At 38.9% G+C, this 23,318-nt stretch overlaps 1 protein-coding gene across 12 annotated transcripts in view; it reads left to right on the forward strand.

Annotated features, from left to right (window-relative positions):
• phldb1b (pleckstrin homology-like domain, family B, member 1b) overlaps positions 1-23,318 on the forward strand; it is a 127,707-nt gene that overhangs the window by 26,676 nt on the left and 77,713 nt on the right. For 10 of the 12 annotated variants that reach the window (XM_086141590.1, XM_086141646.1, XM_086141661.1 and 7 more), the window contains exons 2-4: positions 13,679-13,765; positions 18,084-18,207; positions 19,527-19,697. In XM_086141590.1, coding sequence (XP_085997716.1) covers positions 13,679-13,765; positions 18,084-18,207; positions 19,527-19,697 — 382 coding nt within the window. Of the gene's footprint in view, positions 1-10,885; positions 11,016-13,678; positions 13,766-18,083; positions 18,208-19,526; positions 19,698-23,318 lie in introns of those variants that run through there. The other 2 variants (XM_086141599.1, XM_086141627.1) reach the window with 1 other exon arrangement.

A 23,318-nucleotide genomic window follows, 5' to 3' on the forward strand; every position in this document is an offset into this window, starting at 1 on the left:
TAATAGACATGAATGCTGAAATCAGTGGTGGTCAAATTTTTAGCCATCTGTGTTCTGGAACCTTGACACGTGTCACTGGGAGGAAATGGGTCTCGGCAGGAAATTCACATATAGTGACACTCGGCGGCATTGTGTATCTTTTTCCTCTGACACACTCCCATACACTCCCTGTGTTAGTGTTATACATTAACACATATCAGCGATGTAGAGATGTAGCCATTTCTGAAATCGGATTTATTTTTCTTTGTTATTTGTCAATGTCAAATGCTGCTGTTTGCAGATGACATTGTGATCTGTAGTGAGAGCAGAAAACAGGTGGAGGAAAATCTAGAGAGGTGGAGGTATGCTCTGGAAAGAAGAGGAATGAAGGTTAGTCGCAGCAAGACAGAATATATGTGTGTGAATGAGAGGAACTCGGGTGGAACGGTGAGGCTGCAGGGAGTGGAGATCAAGAAGTTGCAGGATTTCGGGTACTTGGGGTCAACGGTCCAGAGGAACGGAGAGTGTAGAAAGGAGGTGAAGAAACGGGTCCAAGCAGGTTGGTGGAGAAAAGTGTCAGGGGTCCTATGAGGTCGAAGACTATCGGCCAGAATGGAAAGGAAAGGTGGACGAGGCAGCGGTGAGACCAACGATGCTGCGTGGACTAGAAACAGTGACAATGACCAAAAGACGGGAAGCAGAGCTGGAGGTCGCAGAGATGAAGATGTTGAGCTTCTCTTTGGGAGAGACCAGGATGGAGAGGATCAGGAATGAGTCCATCAGAGGGACGACACATGTCAGATGTTTTGGAGAGAAGCTCAGAGATGGTTGGGTCACGAACAGAGGAGGGAGAGTCAATATATCGGTGGACAGATGCTAGAATTGGAGGTCTCGAGGAAGAACAAGAGAAGATTGATGGACGCAGTGAGAGAGGATATGGAGTTGGTAGTTGGTATGAGAGAGGAGGATGCAGAAAATAGCTTTAGATGGAGAACATTGAACCGCTGTTGCGACCTTTAAAGGAAAAGAAGAGGAAGAAGTCAAATGTTTGGCGCAGTCAGTTATTTTGATTGCTCAGCCTTCAGTTGGAGGACATGCAGCGTCCGGGGGGCCGGGTCAGGGTCTCCTGAGTCGCTCCCAAGCCCGGAGAAAGGCAGAGTGTCGCGTCGGGAAGGGCATCGGGCGTAAAACTTGTGCCAAAACCCAATATGCGAATCAAACCCAAGAATCTTATACCGGATGGGTCGAGGGCCGGGTTAACAACGACCGCCATTGTTGCAGATGACCTACAGGGTACCAGTGGAAACTGGGCTTCTGTGGGTCGAGAGGAGGAAGGCGTGTTTGGAAAAGCAAGAATCTGGGACTGAGAGCAGGGACTTTGAACATCGGGACAAAGATTTATGGACGTAGTGAGAGAAGATATGAAGGTAGTTGGTGTCAGAGAGGAGGATACAGAGAATAGATGGAGGAGGTTGATTCGCTGTGGAGACCCCTGGAGGGAAAAGTCCGATAGAAAAAGACTTCAATTGGACGTGAACACATGCGAAACACTTCCTGGTACGTCATGCGATGGAGCGGTAAAGTAAAAGCTGACAGAGCTTGCATAAGACAACGCCTTGCTGTTGTTGTTGTTCCTGTCACAGACGAAATAAGGTAGTACGCCACAAACCAAAGCTATTCCAAATCACCCAGTGCTCCCATTAAAGGCTATGTTTATCTTAGAGTTTGCACACCGATACTGGGATTGCAGCGCGGCTCTAATTGTAACCCGGTTAGGAATTACTGCAGATGAACTTTATCCCAAACCCCAAAACTCCAAAGCTTTAAAAAAAAAAAAAAAAAAAGTTTTCCTTTGGCTTCCACTACAATGTAAATAAGCTTTAGCATTTCCCGCTCAATGCAGATTATTTCTCTTTCAAACGGGACAAAATCTTCAATAAAAACCTGTTTAGCCAAAAGAACAATACGCCTTATCCGGGATATTAGGTTTGAGTTACTGTAGCATCTCTTCAAAACACTTGACCTTAAGTAGATTAGTGGCGGTTCCGGATGAACCCGCCTTTTGTTCAGGCCGGGCCTGAAAGACGCAACAAAAGGAGGGACGCAAACAAGAAAGAAAACAAAACCCCAAAACAAAACAGGAAGCCAAGAAGAAGCCGGGATCTGAGCCAAGGAGAGAGAGAGAGAGAGAGAGAGAGAGGACGGGATAAAGAGCTCAAAACACAAACCCACTCCCTCACACAGGTGCTCTCAGTTACACACTAGTGGGAAAAACAAGAGTGCATACCAGAATCAATGGATGGGCGTTTTAATCGAAGCATCGGGTTTTTTTTTATTCCGATATCTCAGCATGAGATATCTTAGCTGAGATTGACCGTCGGGGGAATGTGACTCCGTGGCTTCACACGCCAATGTTGACAAACGTGGAGTTTATTTTCAGCTCGCATTCAATCCTGTATCTCCGTATCCTTTTAGAGTAGCAAAATTATTACATTGCATTACATTGCATTTGGCAGACGCTTTTATCCAAAGCGACTTACAATAGAGGACATAAGGACTGCAAATATACTTGCAAATACACGATGCACAGGAAATATACAGAACAGTAAGCCTGGGTTAGTGAGGGGTTTTTTTTTTTTTTTTTTGGAAATGTGGAAAATTATAAGAATTAAATCAGGTCATGACATTTTCTAATATTGCAAAAGACACGAAATGAGTACCAGAGCGAACGCATAGAAAAGGAGATCGTCTTTTTATCTTCCAGCTACAGATTGAATCCAATTAACATTATATTTATGTTGCAAAAAATAGCAAATATTCAATCGCAATTGCAGGATGAAATTATAGTTTCGAGAGAAACGTCATGTCAATTTTTATAGAAAATAGTTTCTTTTTAGTTTTTTTTAAATGTCATAATAGTTTCAACCTTCAACCTTTTTAAGTGACTCTTTTTTCCTCATTTTCAATCATTCTTTTTTAAGCCGACTTTTTAGTATTGCCAGTACAACGCTTTTTTCTTGTATCCTGCGTTTTTTTTTCGGTACGTCGGAAATATTTTTTGTTCGGTAAATCAGGTTTTTTTTTCCTTCTTTCAAATAATCAGTTAATTATTGTGCATTTCTAACGCTGGAGAGTCGGGGGATTCTTTGAACAACAAGCGCTGATACAAATTACATGTGTTTTGGCAAAATGATATTAAGTCAAGAAACTGAAAATTAACATATCTCATGATTTGATTGTCGTGTCCCATTCGGTTCGACCCAAATAATTCATATACAAACATTTATATGAGAATGTTGAGAGGGAATAGTTTAAAATCATTTGCATGGGGAACATCTACTGCAACATTTAAGGACATGCATCTCTAGAGATTTGTGAATGTATTTATTTCTGCTCCAACATGTAGGCGTCTTGTAATGCGGGCCCACCCTTTTTTCCAAGAGCACATGTTTAACTACATATCTGTGGTCTGGGTCTAAAATCAGAATGTGTCATTTGGCACAGAAATAAAGTGCTGTCGTCCGAAGACTTGTCACATAGGTTGGGTTTTCCACGCAGTAAACAATGTGTTACGTCCGCCTTACGACATGAAGGTCGCTGCTTGGCGTTTCTATGTGGAGCTTGTGCACGTTCTACCCGTGTCTGGGTGAATTTCCTCCAGGTTCGTCAATGTCCAAAAGCATGCAACAAGTCAATTAGATACTCTAAATTGCCAAAATGTTCGAATGACAGAGAATGGTTGTTTCTCTCTGTATGTAGCGCAGCGATCAAATGGTGACCCGTCCAGTTTGGGACTCTTCTTCTTCTTCTTCTTCTTCTTCTTCTTCTTCCTCTTCTTCTTCTTCTCCTCCTTTGGGCTTTTCCCTTCAGGGGTTGCAACAGCAAATCGACCTTCTCCATCTAACCCTATTCTCTGGATCCTCCTCTCTCACACCAACTACCTTCATATCCTCTCTTACTACGTCCATAAATCTTCTCTTTGGTCTTCCTCGAGACCTCTTGCCTGGCAGCTCCAATTCCAGCATCCGTCTACCAATATATTGACTCTCCCTCCTCTGTCCACGACCCAACCATCTCTGAGCTTCTCTCCAAAACATCTAACATGTGTCGTCCCTCTGATGGACTCATTCCTGATCCTCTCCATCCTGGTCACTCCCAAAGAGAACCTCAACATCTTCATCTCTGCAACCTCCAGCTCTTCCTCCTGTCGTTTGGTCATTGTAACTGTTTCTAGTCCATACAGCATCATTGGTCTCACCACTGTCTCGTACACCTTTCCTTTCATTCTGGCTGATAGTCTTCTATCTCTTACTATCTCTCCGTTGCTCTGGACTGTTGACCCCAAGTACCTGAAATCCTCCAACTTCTTAATATCCCTGTAGCCTCACCGTTCCTCCCGAGTTCCTCTCATTCACACACTCTGACTTGCTGGGAGTAACTGTCATTCTTCTCCTTTCCAGAGCATACCTCCACCTCTCTAGATTTTCCTCAACCTGTTCTCTGCTCTCACTACAGATTAGAATGTCATCTACAAACATTGTGGTCCAGGGGGATTCCTGTCTAACCTCATTTGTCCGCCTGTCCATCACCACTGCAAACAAGAAGGGGCTCAGAGCTGATCCCTGATGGAGTCCCACCTCCACCTTGAACTTCTCTGTTACCCCTAGAGCACACCGCACCACTGTCTCACAGCTAGCATACATGTCCTGCACCTGTCTGCAATTAATCGATTTATCTACCTTTCAACAGAATCATGGTTAATTCAAAAATAACATAATGGCAGTGGTTCAAATTAATTCATACGGACTGTAAAAAGGTGATATTTCCAAAAATTCTGTGTTAATCTTGGTTTTTCAGTGGGAAATTTAAACTGCTCCAAAAAAATCATGGGAATACTTAAACAACACAATGAAACTCCAAGTCAATCACACTTGTGTGAAATCAAACTGTCCACTTAGGAAGCAACACTGATTCATTTTCAGGATAGTATTTTAAGGACATTACATCACAGTTGGATCAGCCTGCAGTGTGTTTTCTACACTTTAATTTGGAGTGTGACTCCAAATCCAGAACTGCATGGCCTCATACATTTGATTTCCATTGCACATTTTTGTGTGATTTTGTTGTCAGCACATTCAACTATGTAAAGAATAATTAATTCAACACAAATATTTCATTCATTTGGATCTAGGATGTGTTATTTTAGCGTTCCCTTTATTTTTCCGAGCAGTGTAGATAGGCAAAACAAATTAATGGAAATTACAAGCCTCTGTGTTTATATTTGTCCAAACAGATCGTGCTTTTCCGATGATTTAAGGCCTTTTTTTTTTTTTTTTTTCTTTTTTAATGAAATAATGAGAAGTAGCAATGCATTTTAGGAATGCGAACACTTGCGAGTGCCGTTATTTGATATATTGAAAGGTTATGCTAGAAAGAGCGACTGTTTGTGCGGGTCTCTGGTTTGGCGCCAGAAGCAATCCTGAGCATCACGCCAAAATTGCTATGCGTTTTTAAAAGTAAGCTTGTAAACCCCTTCCATAGCTGTGTGTGTTTGGACACGTGCATGTGTGTGTCTTTTCTACACTTGTCAAGCAACATCCTGTGTGGATGAAGCACATGCATCCTATTAAAGGGTGTCTGATCCACGTATTAAGGTCCACTGCTCTTCCTGGCAATGAGCGCTGACAGAAGTTTACTGATCCACCACATTAAATCTCTCCATCTGTTTGCCGAAAGAGCGTCCGCCTGTAGTTTGGGCGCGTTAACCCCGAGTATCTGCACAAACACTCGTCGAGAATGCTTGCACTACCCAGGTGTGTTTGCTTCGCTTAACTCTCACCTAGAAAGTCTTTGCTCCTCTTTCCCCTCCATCCTCTCGCTGTCATTCATTCATCTCTGAACATGATCCAACCTGCAGTTTTGTGCACGCGGCCTCGTCTTCCCCGTCCGAAACCTATTCATAAAACACCTACTTTTGTAGCTCCCGGGCAGCACCGTCCAAACAAAAATACATTTCCCGAAGCCTTAAAAAGAGTGTTTACAGAAGAGACACCTGATCAAGCGGTGTTGACGAACGTTGCCGTTCGTTTCGGCAAACTCACTCTGAAGTGACTGAAGTGATGACGGAAGTCTTTGTCACATCGCTGACATCCTGAGTCGGCATACTTTCAGACGCACAAACCGTCGGATTATAGCGATCACTACCTTTTTGCGCAAACCCGGGCATTTTCTTTTTTTATCCAACCCGCCAAACTATTTTCTTTCTTCTTCAACAAGTATTTTCAATCAATATCGAGCTTATAAACTTGTTTTTTCCTTTTTTTAAAATTTTTTTATGGATTGTTACATACAAAATAAAGGTCGGTCGGTAAATCTATATGATCATTAATGATTTTAGAATTGAAATAAAAGGCAAAAAAATTGAAATATTTCAATTGCAATTTTCATTTTGTTCACCCAGTTGGCCGGCGCATAAAAATTTAAATTAGAAATGCGGCCCACTCCTGTTTTTGAGGGTCGGCCTTATCACTTGCACTATTTTTTGTAGATAATTTAGAGAACATATATGTTGTATATATGTGTCCTGCAGTTGCTCGAGGGCCTCCTGATGAGAAATACACTGATGGGATAAATAATTTTTTTAATTTACTTAGAACTTAAAAAAAAGATTGGTAAAACAAAATGAGACAGAGGATAAAGTCATTCAGTGACGGTGACGGGAAGGATATCTTCTTTTTCGGAAATTATACACATTTTTGAAATGATTTTTTGAAAGCGCTTTTAAACGGGAATGAAAATTCCTCAAATCTTTGTGCGAAAAAAAAAAAAGCCGACACCGAGGAAAATATTCACGCAACCAAGAAGAGCCTCCTCAGGCAAATAAACGTGTTCTGTCCTTTTTCTCAGCCTCGGCATTCCTGATTATCTTCACATTTGTTGAGTTGGCCGTCCGCCTGTTTAAATGGCCCGTGAATTTGTCCCGAAAGACCGTCTGCTGCTGGACACGATCACCTCCTCCCTGGAAATATCCCAACCTCTGTTTTTCCCCTTGTTGTCTACTTTGGAAAATCGCATTGGAAAGTGACCATGAAGGTCATGTTGTGCATGGAATGATTCCATTGTTTCACCTCCTGGACGCGGTGTTTCCCATCCCGACGAATAAAGAGAGTGATGTGGGAAAAGGAAAGGTCGTAAAGAGAGATACAATGATTGAATAAGATTTTCAAGTTGCTTATTAACTTCTCTTTTTGGAGGAATTCAAATTAATTCTAGATGAGATGGCAACATTGATGAATGACTTGCATGCATCATGCATTGTAATTTTTTGTTTTTTCCAAATATTCCTATAATCCGAGGAAGCTCCTCCATACCTTCTGGTCTTCAGCTGCATTTTATTTTAAAAGACACCTTTCGGTTTGCGTGTGCAGCCAGACCAGCTCCTCCTATTCCCCCCCCCTGCTTCCATATTTCTGCATTCCATCTAAATGGCAAGTGCTCTCATAACGCCGACATGTGCACGAAGGGACAATGCCAGGCTTTCTGCACTGGCATGGGAGAGCCATGACAGGCTCTTTGTTTTTCCCCGACGTGGGTTTCGGCCCCAGAAACCCCTCCGACTCTCAGAGGAAGGTTCTGGAAACAAACGCTCACTGATCCACCGCTCTCACACAATATATGTGCGAGTGTGAAGGTCTATTTCACATATATAGAGTCCTTGACAATGTACAGACTACAAATTAATTAATTAACTAAATAATTAACTAATTAACTGAATAATTAACTAATTAATCAATGTCGATTTTTGGGTGTGTTTTAACCCCCAAATTTTTGTTTTCAACATTTGAGATGAGATGAGATGAGAACAACTTTATTAATCCTGAAGGAAATTGTTGTGCCAGAGTTTCAAGTAAAAAAACAAAAAAAAAAAAACAGTAATAGATAATAGTAGAAAGGAGGAAGAATAAGAAGTGTAATGAAATGTGAATTGTTTTAACTGTTTATACCTAATTTCTATGAGAATATCACAAAAATAGAATTTTATGTTATGTCAAGTACCAAATGATTTTTCATATATTCATGATTCATCCACAAAGTTTGTAATTTTTTACAAGGAAAAATTGTCAAATTGTACAACAATATCTACTTTACTTTTATTCAAATTCTTCTAAATATTTATCTAGATCGGGGTGGGCAATTATTTGGGCTGGCGGGCCACATTTCTTATTTAATTTTCATGCGCGGGCCAACAAGGTGTCATGTAAATTGAACCAAGTGAACATGGCATTTTGAATATTTACATTTTTTGGCATTTTATTTCAACTTTAAAATCATGAATGCTCATATAAATGTACCAACATTATTTTGTATGTAATTGTTGGTACAAAATTAAATCAAAGGAAAAAATAAGGAGTTTCTAAATTCAATATTAATTGAAAATATTCAAAGAAAATAGTTTTGGCAGGCAGGATAAAAAAAGCAGAAGGGGCCCGATGTGGCCCGCGGGATGTAAAATGCCCAGGACTGATCTAGATGGATGTGCTTTTGTAATGTCTTTTAATTTTAATGCCGTTCCTTGCAGAATCCGTAGATTTACACCAGGAACGTTCAGTCAAATGTAAAAACTATCCACTGAATTTGCAGCCGCACATGCATAAACCCAGTGGGTTCCACAAAACATGACAACCATGACAACCACTCTCTTAAACAACATTAGCACATCAACACAACAAAAAGATGCTTTCACGAGATGAACAAAACCTTTCATCACAAGATAAATTATATTCGACACAGTACATGCATCCATCCGATGAAAAAAAATAATTTCCCAACAAATGTGTGAATCTCCATTTTTATATTCGTCCAACTTGCACACCTTACACACTATATGGTCACTCTTCTTGATAAATGGCAAAATGAACTGATTTCTGCAATCTACGTAGACAGTGATTCCACCTGACAGCGTGCATGATAGTTTTAACTTTTGCTTCTCCTTTGTGCACGCCATGTTTCAGAATGAGAGTATATTCTTTTTATATAATATCATTGGGAATCGTCCAACTGGTGCATTCCTGAAAAAATGTAACAAAGCCCAAGAGGTTCTGCCAACCCAGCCTGTCACGCATTTCTCCACGTTAGTTGTGTAAGAGCACTCAAAAGCACATCGTGCTGCTGTATTTTGTCCTATTTTCCGGGTATTTATTTCTCTGGAGCGCCGGGTCACATCGGGAAATCGTCCGATAGAAGACGTTCATAACCTGCCGAGGGACATCTGATGGCAAAAGTGCTGCAAATTTGCTTTCAATATCATTGCCATATTGAGAACTCACATATAAGTGCTGATTTTTTAGATTTTTTTTATATCAAATCAATATAAGCTAATATTGAGATCAAATCAATTGCCGTTCAATCACAATCCCTTCCACAGATTTTTTTTTTCTTTTTATCTTTACCTTTACCTAAGCGTGACTCGGCCGGATTCATCGTTGAGTCCTCGGCATCAAAAGCGACCGCAGCGTTTCATAAACGTAATGGAGGTTCACGCAGAAGTGAAAAATGACAAGAGCCCTACAAGGGTTCCCTGAGGTACTCCACGACTGACGCATCCGACTTTCGAGGACGCCGCACCGATTTGCCAGTCCAATTTGTTCTGCCCTCTGTTATGAATAACAACCCGAGACAGTTGAACTCCTTAACTTCAGTCTGTACCTCCCCTCCATCTGGAAGGGGGATTCAAACTGACGTTCTGGATAAAAACACGTCCTTCAGCTCTTCGAGTTTAAAAAAGCAAGCGTAGACAGGATGAGCATTCTCCAACAGACTCCTCAAGATCTCCATGAGAGATAAGAGCTGATCCATCGCTGAATGATCCGGATGTTATTTCGATTGTATCGGCCATATTCTCCTTTCCAGAACTAAATATTTGCTGCTCAAAATGCACCGCGGACAGCAAAGTAGGAATTTCACTGTACAAGGAAACATGTTTCTACACTGTACATGTGACAAGAAATGCTTTGAATCTTGAATATATAAAATTACTCACTTACTTGATCTCAAATCCAAGGAAAAAGGAATTTTCGAAATATTATTAAATTGTTGCAATAGTCATTCTTACTTTTTCCATGTTTTTTTTTTTGCTCATGGATTGCAAATTTCAACAAATATTTGCAATTTTCCAGGATACTTCTGTGCTCATATTCCCTTTGGTTATTGTAGCAAGAATTTATGATATTTTTTGGTTTGTTTTGTTCCCGTGTTTGTTCTCTTTTCACATGATGAATGTGAAATTCAAGTTAGTAGTTCTTCTCTGGTTTCAAAAAATTGAAGACAGCGGATGGAAAATTTGAATTTGAATTGAAATTAAAATCTACGCTGGCTTATTTTAAGGATGTTTAAAGTACAAATAACAGTCAAGAAAGATAATAAACACTCCTACATCTTATCAGTATGTCAAACACTAACACATAGATGCAGATAACCATCAAACATCTGATAATGTAATTATTTTCTTCTTTTTTCTTGTTTTTCTTTCTCCTCCTCTAATAACAGCCACTGTTTGTTCTGCCATTACTCAAACTTTATTATCGCCAGGCTTCAGGCTTCGGCACGCTCATTATTTTATTTCTGTTTTTGATTTTCATGACTTCATTCCTCCCTGTTCTGCTGCCCTTCATTCTTAAACCGCTCACACTCCCGTGCACACACACACACACACACACGTGGGCATGCTCACACACACACACACACACAAGCATGCACACTCAAGGTACTGCCAGGCAGGAATGTAGGTCTGAGTTTAGTGGAGCAACAAGCAGCAACAGGTCCAGGCGTTGGATGTAGTTTTCAGAGATTCTGCCGCGACCGCAGACAAAAAGCTGGAACAAAGAGGCCATCTGGGTTTTACGGACAAGAGAAAGAAAAGTGTTGAGTTTGTGGATTTACTCTGCGGTCCTTCTTGTTCTATCACTCTGATAAGATCTAGCAGTGGCAGGATCTTTGCCGAGAAACCTGCGCACATGCTGGATAACTGGATGAGAAAGGTATTTTTATTCCAAAGAGCACTTTTGCTTTGTAAATATATTCAAATGTAGCCTTACTGTGATATTTTATGTATCGCGTCAGGTAGCAGTTTGATTTCTGCATCTTGGCATTGAAAGGTTTTTGCTAATTTAGAAAATCGATTTGCTAGTTTTGCATTGATTTGTGATTTGGGTTGCAATCGGTCACATTTAGACATCTTCAACAGAATTCCTGAACATTGGTTACAAATTAGATGACATTTAAGTTGAAAGACTAAATATTTGCAAGAAATGACCAAAAATTCCAAGCAGGTAATGACATGAAAATCAAGAAGAAATGATTGAAAAGGCGCAAAGACTTTCTCACTTCCCTGTAAGAAATTCTCCAAAAGTAAACAAACACAAACAAACAGACATTATTATATATAAACATGATTATTTAAAATAAATCCCAAGTCCACACAATTAACAAAAGAATGCAGGACATTTAAGTGAAAATTAACAAAAATTACCTGAAAATATTTGAGAATAGAGGTAAACAAAAAAAATTGCGAACAAGCTGTTGAATAATTGGAATGTGCATGTTTTTAATATGTAATAAAGTAGATTCAAAATAGATATATGTTTGATCCTTGTATAAGACTTCAGGGAGGAATCAATACTGAAAACCCATCTCAGATATTAGTATTCCTTATTGTGTTGAATGGAATTCCTCCAAAGAAAGAAAGATTTTCTCTTTTTCCCCCGGCTCAGATTGTTTTTTTTTTTTCTTTTTTTTCTTTTTTTTTATTATTCCATGAAAGCCTTTCCCACATGGGATTTTAAGCATTCCTTTTTATTTTCCATCCTGCTGACTCGGCAAATACCGCTTCAGATTTATCATCCTCGCTCTGCATGCAAATAACTGCAATAATACTTTAGCATCTGATCCTAAACGTGTTTCCTCCGGACCTCAAGCCTCTCGCATCATATTTCAGCGTTCCTGCTCAATCTGACCACTGTTACTCACATGGGAAGTTATTTATAGTGCATTATAGTTCTGTGCCGACATACTGGAAATACCCAAACATTACTGAGGGAGAGGGAAGTGTGTGTGTGTGAGAGAGTGTGTGTTTTCATACAGACAGAGCGGTGAGGTGGCCACTTTTCTGTGAATGTCTCATTTCACCGGTGTCTGTGTGATTTAGGTGTGTGTGTGTGTGTGTCTAAGTGTGTGTGTCACTTCCACGGAGCATGTTGCTTAATATCCTCAACCATCTGTGACACACACAGATGGTTGCGTGTGTGTGTGTGTGTGTGTGTGTGTGTGGGGCAGGTCCTGACACTTCTGTGTGTCTCAGCAGATTAAGGGGGAATCCCTGTAAGGCTCAATTAAGAAATAACAAAAGTAAATGATTACCGGAAACAGAAATAAACACAGGTTTCTTTATAAGGAAATTAGCAAAGAAAAAAGGTTTATTTTCATGTACGGCGATTTTACTCATGCATTTTCAGAATCAGTTTGATTTAAAAAAAAAAAAGAAAAAAAAAAGCGCTTACCACATTGCTAACCAAAGCAAATTTATTCGCATTAGATTTAAAGATACTTCTTGATGAACTATATTTCCAAACTTAAATGTGATTATCTAATTTTCAAGTAACTTGGTTATATTTTCCTGTATTTTTGGCAGAATATGTAGTTGAGAAAAAAGATAGTAAAGCATTCAGAAATAAATTGAGCAATAAACAAAAATTCCCGGAGTTCTACTTTGGTTATATTGAATTAAACTAGAAACTTGAAAAACTTATAATCAAATACTGTGGAAATACACATTGAGCTCTCTTCGCGATAATGAGCTTACACATTTCTTGTCCATTTTAGGAACTGGCATTTAAAGAAATCCCTCAAGCGTCCCAATGTTTTTTTTTGTTTACTGACCCTAAACATCGCTCAGCTGCCAGGGTGTCTTAACATCACGATCACAATATTGCAACGTATGCAGATGATGCCCTGATTGTCACAAATGCAAAACATATCAACAAAGCTTCAGCAATACTTCGGTCTGCATCCAGACAACAACTGCATCTCCAAAACAACTAAACATGTGTTTTCCCTCCGATGGACTCATTCCTGATCCGATCCGTCCTCTTCGCTCCCAAACAGAACCTCAACATCTTCATCTCTGGCTCAAAATATGCGTTGCACGCTCTATTTTATTCCTGAGAGGAGAAGAAGCTAACGCTATGTCAATGACCACATCTTCTTGTTCTTCTTCTTCTCCTCGTAAATGACCACAAATGCACCAGACGACCCGTAAACGTGTGACGTACAGCCCGGTTTATCGCTTTTAGGGATGTGGGTTCTGACAGGTAATACCTGGATCTCTACCTATCACTGCGTATCTGCTCACATGGAAAAACTGTAACCACTTTCACCGCAACTGCTTTTGTTCTTTTCTACATTTTTCAAATGTCTCGACTACAGAATAAATGTTTTAAAATGTATTACCGCGTGTAATAATATGCATGTACTGGTTCTCAGTGCGTGTCCGTAAATTCGCTTATCGTATTTTCGATGCGATGTTTCTTACGACGCGTCATCTTTAGAACAACAATGTACTGATTTTTCGATCACCGGTGAAAATCGAGATATATTTTCCGATGTTCTGATTCTTGCTCATAATTATTCAACTTCCTTCCCGCAGGACCTCCATGTGTCGCAGGAGTCGTTGGACATGGACCGCCTGAACAGGAACACGCCTGATGGACGACAAACACACCAGGTGTTACAGGTGTGTGTCGAAGAACCAGAGAGAGATCATTGTTCGGAACTTGGCAACTTTCACAAATAGTCGAATATCATCAGTGTTTCCAGTGTGTGTCTGTACCGTGGCGTGGGTGGGAGTGTGTTTTTCCTCTTCGTGTCCATTCACACACACACACAATGGGCCTTTTCTTCTAGCTGATAACCGCATCCATTGAAGTCGAATGTCAGGGAAGTGATAATGTCAAGAGTGTGTGTTTGCAACGTGCCCCGACAACGTGCGCGTGTCGGTGCGTCGCGAAGCAGGACGCTTTCCGGAGACCTCGGTGTCTTTTCTCCCAGCTGGCGAGACGACAATCCAATCAGGCGGAGAGGAAGCAGGAGGCATAGAATTATCCACACCCACCTCCATCCCGATTAAGATAATTAACCTCACCACGGTTTATGTCGAAAAGAAATCTGTCACAGTATCGTGGTGTTGTTTTTTTTTTTTCTATACAGCGAGCCATTTTTAATAGAGTTGTTCTGAAAAATGTATTGTTTAAATAGTACATTTTGATTGTGTCGTACTTTTTAATATTTTTTTGTGAATGAGGAGGAAACACTGTATATTCTGTTTTTTTTTCCAGCCTCTTCTTTTTTTTAGTGACGGCACAAAGTAACTGAATTAATCATTTAATCCTTATCTATTATTATATTATTTTATATTTTATATTTTTATATTATTATTATCATTTGTAATACAATTGTTCTGAAAAATGTATTGTTTGAATAGTTCATTTTAATTGTGCTGTACTTTTAATATTTTTTGGGAATGAGGAGGAAACACTATATGTTCTGAATTTTTTTTCAGCCTCTTTTTTTAGTGATAGCACAAAGTAACCAAATTAATCATTTGATCCTTTTTCTATTATTATATTATTTCATATTTTATATTTTAATTATCATTTGTAATTGAGTTGCGCTAAAAAATGTATTGTTTAAATAGTTCATTTTGATTGTGTTGTACTTTTTAACATTTTTTGGGAATAAGGAGGAAACACTATATGTTCTGAATTTTTTTTTCCAGCCTCTTTTTTTTAGTGAAAGCACAGAGTAACTAAATTAATCATTTAAACCTTTTTCTATTTTTATATTATTTTATATTTTATATTATTATTATCATTTGTAATAGAATTGTTCTGAAAAATGAATTGTTTAAATAGTTCATTTTGATTGTTTCGTACTTTTTAACATCTTTTGAGAATGAGGAGGAAACACTGTATATTCTGGATTTTTTTTTTTTTAGTGATAGCACAAAAAAATCATTTAATCCTTTTTCTATTATTATTATATTACTTTATATTTTTATTATTATTGTATTTATTATTATATTTCTATTAGTTTCATAGTTGCCTGTAACTTAATATATTAATATCAAATTATTCAATTACACAAATAAGAATAATAATAAGAAGAATAAGAACATCTTTATTTATCCCGAAGGAAATTGTTGTGCCAGAGTTACAAGAAAAATATAACAAAAATAAATCATAGTTGAAAATTGTATAAACACTTAAAAAAAAGAGAATATGAGACACAAATGAACTATAAAGTGTCTTAAGTAACAAGTGAAATAAACTAAATAAAGTGAAATAAATCCAAAGGTTGTTAAAAAATATGAATTACGATCGTGCATTCAGACAGGAAAATCATATGAGGGAATTTAGACGCTGTTTCTGCTACATGTGTAGTTATGCAATAAAGAGGGATTCTGAGAATGAGGCTGCTGCAGAAAGCGCCACATGGGAGCAGCAGCACACCGTGGAAAGATCCCACCCACGCCTTCCCTCTTCTCCCATCGTTCCCAGTACAACCAGCCTCCTTCTCGGCGGAGAGCCGAGAGCCGGTCCCTCCAATCCTCTTAGTCCTGATCCCACTTCACCGCAGTCACGTAATCCTGTTAGGACGCACGTCTGGACGGGGCCTCGGCTCGGATGCAAGAAACAGAAGGACAGGAAAGTAGGACAGAAGGGATGCGGTTGCACGAGGTTGCCGACTCCACCTTAACTTTGCACCATCAACCCATTGGATCTGGCGTCCAGTAAAGAAATTTTGGATTTGTTGTCACATGCAAGATACGAAACAAAAAAGAGTTGATCGTTGATGTTTTTTTGTTTTTTTTTTCTTGAAAATAATTTAGCCATTCTTCCTAATATTCAGGTACTTTCTGAATATACTGTGATCCCTTCAGGAAATGTAAAAATGCAAAAAAAAAAAAAATCCATGTAAAAATGTAAAAATGCAAAAATCACCCAACAATGATCCAAGTCAGGTAAAAAATTTCAAAAAATATATACTGCTCAAAAAAATAAAGGGAACACTAACTCCAAGTCAATCACACTTGTGTGAAATCATAGTGTCCACTCAGGAAGCAACACAGATTCATTTGGACTTGTTTTAAGGACATTACATCAAAGTTGGATCAGCCTGGAGTTTGTTTTTACACTTTAATTTTGAGTGTGATTCCTAATCCAGACCTCCATGGGTTGATACAATTGATTTCCATTGATCATTTTTGTGTGATTTTGTTGTCAGCACATTCAACTGTGTAAAGAGCAAAGTATTTCATAAGAATATTTCATTCATTTAGATCTAGGATGTGTTTTTTAAGTGTTCCCTTTATTTTTTTGAGCAGTGTATATCCATGCCAGCAGTTATTGGATGTATCCAAAGGGACTGATTCAGCGGAGGGAAAACTAAATAAGTCGACTGTAGCTTCTTCGCGATCGAGACGTGACAACCTAAATAAAAAACGGATATCAAGTGATGCCGAATAATAAAACGTGGGCTCACAATAACAATCAAACCGTCAGGGTCGGACCCTCACATTTCGAAGCATTTTCTAAAGTCCATGTATTTTGATTTCTCTGATTTCAAGGTTAGGCTTCTGTGATACATGTGCGACTTGTGACTCGTGTGCAGGAGCATTTAACTGCAGCTGCTCGTGCGATTCCATCAGTGTTGTATCTGAAAAATACCGAAAAACATGATTGTTCACCCTCAAATGTACGTTTCATTTGCCTAATTACGATACAGCCCTCATATCCCATATCGTGCCGCAGCTTTTAGCAACAGCGGGATGGATGAAGAGCACGGGACCTTTTAAATTCGGGCTCAGCTGCACTTCATGGTGCTCATCACAAGTTACATTTTGAATGCCCTCCAGGAGCTTCACATTTCTTAATTGCGAAGCACTGTTTCTATGGCAACGCCTCTGCCCCAGAAGCCGAAGCAAATGTTGGCATGCGTGTGTGTACACACACACACACACACACACAGCAGGAAGAAGAATGCGTAAACAGGCTGGTAAAGACATCTCGTCAGACTTTTCATTGTCTCCTTGGAAACCAATTTGCAGCTGGGTCCAGAGCTCCAGACTTCAGTTCAAACTTGCACTAAATTTGGGAATAATATCAAAATAATGGAAACAGTAGCGTCATGTAAGCGGCCCAAGCTGGACCCTGTAATTATTATTAATATTATTACCATTATTATTATTTTTGCTACTATTATAACTTATAGTTGTCAGGTTTACATTTAATAATAATAATAAAATAGGTCATAAGAAAAAGGGGGGGAAGAGCAAGAACAGATTGCAAGAGCAAGAATGTCCGCTGTAATACTACATTTTCCTAAAGGAAAGCTAAAAGGAGCGATGTAAACAAAAATATTTTTGCAGAATGCCTGGTTAAAGTACAGGTTTTGTGTTGATGCTTTTTATTAAGAGTTATTAGTTAGTCGCATGATTGTTGCTGTATTGACAACCGTTATGGAACACATGATGCAAACAATCAAGAATTGATCAAAAAAAATTTCTGGCATTCGTAAGCATTCGTAATTTCGTGAGCAATCACAGAAAAAAAAAGGCGAGCAATGACAAACGGTAGATAATTCCTCAATCATCCCAGTGACGCATCATGTCATGAGAAACTAGAGAAAAATGGAATAGAAATCAACATGACAAATACAAGGAATTAATACCTAAAAAAATGCCTTTTTGATTCCAACATTTTCAAATGATTTAAAAAATGAACAACCTGGAAATGCGAAAAGAGATAATCCAAATAGTTTAAAAATTGACTTAAATTGGTAAAATGTATAACTAAATTGAAAATTTTGTGATGAGCGAAAAAAAAAAAATGGCATGAATAGGAAAAACAAAAAAATTCAAAAAAACCACAAACCCTGAGACCCTGAATTCTCAACGCGTGTTTCAGATTTTTCCTTTGCAGACAAAACATGAGCGGGGGGTCCGGACACCACCGGCTTCGTCTAACCTTGTGACCTTTGACCTCTGTCGGCAGAGCACCCCCCTGGATCTCATCGAATCCGGGAAGGGGCTGAAGTTCCAGGCGGAGCGCCCCCATCTGGTCAGCCTGGGTAGCGGACGCCTGAGCACCGCCATCACCCTGCTGCCTCTGCCAGAAGGTGAAGGCCACGAAAGCCGAGTCCGGACGTTAAAAACGTCGTTTTTCGTGATCACACATATAATCGCAGGTCGGCCGAGGCTCGGTTAGAAGAGATCGGCTTCAACCTCCAGGCTCTGCATGCCAGGGATATTAAACCCCCCCCCAGGAAAAGAGATAAATGTCCAGGGAAATCTTGTGCTCCAGCATCACCAGCAACCCCGAGCGCAGGATAAGCGGCAGGCGATGGATATTAGTTTAGCATAAGGTCTGATGTTGAAATATAAGGAAATACTCCTTTCACATTCAAATTTGGCATTGATCTTTTTTTTTTTTAGGCATTTTTATCATTTTAAATGACCAAATTTGTTTCTTGTTATTTCTTCTGACATCTTTGGAGGATTTGGAGAACAGTAGAATTTCGTAGAATTTGTATAATTAGGCTGATAAATAATCAGTTTAATCCCAAACAACTGCAGTTTGCTGAACACCAATACATTGTATCCGATCTGGTAAGACAATGAGGTGAAGATAATTAATACAGCCAATAAATAGTCGATAAAATCCCTTAACTGCATGCTGTGCTCTGTGTGTGCTCTGTGTGTGTGTGTGTGTGTCTGCATGCTCGTATGAGGGTATGAAGGTGGTGTGTTCACTTATTAAATGCCCTTGACATTCTTGAAGGACACAGCATCAATGTGGAAGCACTGTGCACTTTGAGCATCTGTGTCCCCCGTTTACTTTCATTAAAGATGTGTAATAAGCGCAACGGAAAAAAAAAAAAGTAATGTAGTAACACCTATTAAGGGGCAAAATCACTAACATGAAGCAAAAGCATAAGAAAGGTAGTCCAGTTTTTATCTGCCTGTAAAATCACATCAATGTGATATATATATATATATATATATATATATATATATATATATATATATATATAAATGACAAGAAATAAATAAGTAACAAGATATTTGCCATATACAAATATATATACATATCAAATTTTGCAATTTTGCAAATTTTTGCAAAAAAAAAATATATATATTTTTTTTTTTTTTGCAAATATCTTGTCATTTATTTACTATTAAGTCATATTCCACATTTTTTCCTTTGGAATATTATCCTTTTTTTATTCAGTTGATTAACCCATTGACTATTATGGCATGGTAAGAACATCATTAAAACATTGGAAATAAACCCTGAAATTTCAAACAGAAAAAAAATGGAGAAAATTACAGAAAAAAAGACAAGAAGGAAATTTGACTAAGCAGGAAAGTTTGTACCAATCTTGAAAATGAGAAATCTAATTTCCGTTCCCGCTGTCTTCCATTTCTTCCTGCTCAGGCTGCACATCTCTGGGTCACGGCCCCGTGGACATTAACATCCAGGGTCCCGGCGTAGCATCGCAGCACTGCTACATGGAGAACAGGTCGGGGGTCATCACCCTGCACCCCTGCGGGAACCTTTGCGCCGTGGACGGCCTGCAGGTCACACAGCCGGTCCGCCTGTCACAAGGTAGGAACATTTGCCTTTTCGCTACGTGGCTGACGCTCGGTTAGCTCCTTTTAACAGCCGTCGACCGAGATTCTTGCTTTTCAAGTGCAAAGAAAGGAGCTGAATGCGGCGTACCGGCAGGTCTGAGGCCGTTTAATGAAAACATCTCCCGGGAGTCCAAATAAGAAGGTTAACTGGAGCAATTTGAGTGTGATTTAACAAAGCGCTCCGCTGGTATTTCAAGCACCAGGTAGAAGAGGTTTTTCATTTCAGTGGATATGATGAAAACGGGATTGGTATTTTTTTCTCTTTCTCAATTTCTCTCTAGGTCACTTGCTAGCAAAGTTGTAAAGGCATGCAGTAACTATATTTTCTCAATAAATATACATTTTCACTAGAATAGCAGGTGTGGTTGGTGGGGTTACCAGTAAAGCCGTGATTGTTCAACATTTAGGTTCATAGGACTGCAATCCAGTGATCTCACATTTTCTAAATCAAGGGTCTCAGACAATCGCCGCCCTCGGATTAATATTTTGTGACCCCCTTCCTGAAATCAAGTCTTTGTGTTAGTGCGGCCCACGCGTTTTTTTTTTTCTCACATGCATCTGGGGGTTTTATACAGAGGGTTTCAATAAGGACAGGCAAGGAAAAAATGAACAAATTGATTTTCCAATGTATTTTTTGCCTCAAAATTTGAAAACGAAATGATTTTTTTTATGAAAAAACGTCTAGTGACATTGTTAAAATTATCTTGTCTTTTCTATAAAAAACACTAAAACGATAGCAAACAAAAACAGGCAAAATTAAAAATATTGATTTAATAACCAGAATAGCCACCTTTAGCCTTGTAAACATTATACCTATTCTTATACATGCTACCAATCAATATTCTAATAAATTCTAGTGGCAAATTTTCCCACAGTGACAAGATTTTCTCTTTTAACTCAACAATATTTTTAGGGTGTAATTCATCAATTTTTTTTTACATTCATTTTTAATATTAATTTGTCATGAATTTCTTAGAGGAACAGTTCATGACATTTAAAGATTTTTATAATTTACCCGTTTACCTCCTTTACACTAAAACAAAGAAAAAATTTGGACTTAGTGTTAATTCTGGGTGATGATTTTTACCGGACTAAACTGAGAATTTGGTCCGAACATTCACCAGTTACGGGCGATCCGAGGTCTGTTTCCGATGTGCTGCTGGCTCGGCATCAAGGGAGTTATAGACCAGACGGAGCAGCCGCTCAGTGAATTTTGGGATACCTGGATTTGACGTAATGTCTGACCTGGAGGAAACATAAGAAACAGGATTCGGGAAGCTGGAATTCAGCTGCGAATGCTGCAAACCACTAAAAATTCTTATCTTTTAGAGACATATTTGATGTGTGATCGGTTCTGATGTCGATGCCAGACATCAAAAGATGTTAATGATGCTCAGGTGGAAAATCTGCCTCCGCCGCTTATGTTTGCAGAATTATAATCAAATCTGAGCCGTTTCAGTTGCGTTCGGAGTGACATTTTGAATGACTTTTACGGCTGCAGTTTTGTTTCACTACACTGCCTGATTGTTTGGGGGTGTAAAAAAAAAAGTTTCCTGTCAGCCTGTAAATAACTGGATAGCATTTGGTATAGCCTCTAAAAAATGCATGAGGAATTAATATTAAAAGTTAATATTGAACAAGAATTGATGAAATGACACCCTGAAAATATTGTTGAGTTAAAAGAGAAAATCTTGTCACTGTGGGAAAATTTGCCACTAGAATTTATTAGAAAATTGATTGGTAGCATGTATAAGAGGAGGTGTAATGTTTACAAGGCTAAAGGTGGCTATTCTGGTTATTAAATCAATCTTTTTTTAATTTTGCCTGTTTTTTTTTTTTTTTTTGCAATTTTGCCTGTTTTTTTTTTGCTATTGTGTTTGTGGTTTTTATAGAAATAAGAAAAGAAAAGATGGGTATAACAATATAACTAGACATTTTTTCATCAAAAATCATTTTGTTTTCAAATTTTGAAGCAAAAAAAAAAAAAAAAAACATATGTTTTCTATAGTGCTTTTCATGATACTCAAAGAAGAGAGACAGATGAAACAGTAAATCCAAAGTGAATTCCAAATATATCGGAAAATTACTTTTTCATTTTTTCCTTGCCTGTTTTTTTCTTTTTTTGAAACCCACTGTATAAAACCCCCATATGCATACAAAAAAAAAAAAAAATACACTGGCACAAAGATTCGATTATAGGCAGGGGGCCAAAAAATACTCTGAGTCCCCTGCTCTAAAGTAAATCAGAAAAAAAAACAACAAAAACAAGACCCATTAACAAGGCAACCTCAACCAATACAGAAACAAGGGCAATGAGAGGGATAACTAAACACTTGTCTAAATATCTAAACCCTTCAAGGATCATTCTGACTGTGATGGAGAACTGTGGCATTTCCTTAGACCGTGCATTGTTTCAATAGTCTTTGCTTTGTGAAAACACAGCTTGTACTTAAGCGTAATTGCAGAGTGTGAACGGCGGTATGTTTAAACCCTGGGGCGGATGAAAGTGGTCCGGTACGGTACGACCATAAATCAGCCTCCGAGCGGTTCTCACACTAATGATGCATTTAACTGCGCCAAAATGGAACAAGATGGCATGGGGTTAAACGGCGGCGGTGAATATGAGCGGGTTCCCTGTGTCGCGGTGGGGACGGAAGGGCCGAAGGGCCCGACCCGAGCACGCGAACAGGAGGAACGCCGAAGAGCTCTTTCGCCAAAGGTAGACTAGCAGGTGCAGGCGCCATCTAAGAACCCCGATTGTTGACAGGGTCGGCGGGGAGATTGATCGGGTTTGACAGGAATTCCTTCCCGTTGCAAACTCGGTTTGGTCGCTTAAAAACCCCCCCGGGGACTCGATGTAAACGTGAGGCTAAAACCACATCAAGGATATTTTGATCCTCAGTCGGAGTGTGTGCGTTTTGCTTGTGCATCCCAGCAATAAGACTCAGGTGAGAAGCCAAAGGGAAAAGATCATTATAATTTTCGATGCTCACAAAGTTCCTGAAAGAGTTGCAGACCAGGCCAAACTGTGCGACCCAGGGGTGGGCAATTATTTTGGGCCACATTTCTTATTTAATTTTTATGCACGGGCCAACTAGGTATCATGTAAATTGGAATGCGCAATTCAAATATTTACATTTTTTGGCATTTTATCTCAACTTTAAAATAATTCATGACAAATTAAAAAAAAAAGGAAAAAATAAGGAGTTTCTTAATTCAACTGATAGATTAAAAATATTCAAAGAAAATTGTTTTTGCGGGGAGGATAAAAAACCAAAATGGCACGTATGTAGCCCAGGTTTGGTTGTAACCGCTCGAAACCAACAAATAGAAAAATACAATGATGTAAATTAAGGAACGACATCTCTGTTAGCATAACAACCCACCCTACGCTTCGTTTCTGCTGATCAATTCCTCCACTTACATAACAACCCACCATAATCTAGACCCAAAAATGTGTCTAGAAAATTGAAACATCTTCAAGTGAAGAAATTCAAGTCCAGTCGCCAAAACAAGAAGATTTCGACTACCATCATAAAATCACTGATTTTTTTTTTTTTCCTTCAATTTAGACACTGCACTAAATGGACAAAAT

This window comes from Fistularia commersonii, chromosome 3 (assembly GCF_037954325.1).
Source record: "Fistularia commersonii isolate RoL2024-O1a breed Wild chromosome 3, RoL_Fcom_v1.0, whole genome shotgun sequence".
Classification (NCBI taxonomy): Eukaryota; Metazoa; Chordata; class Actinopteri; order Syngnathiformes; family Fistulariidae; genus Fistularia; species Fistularia commersonii.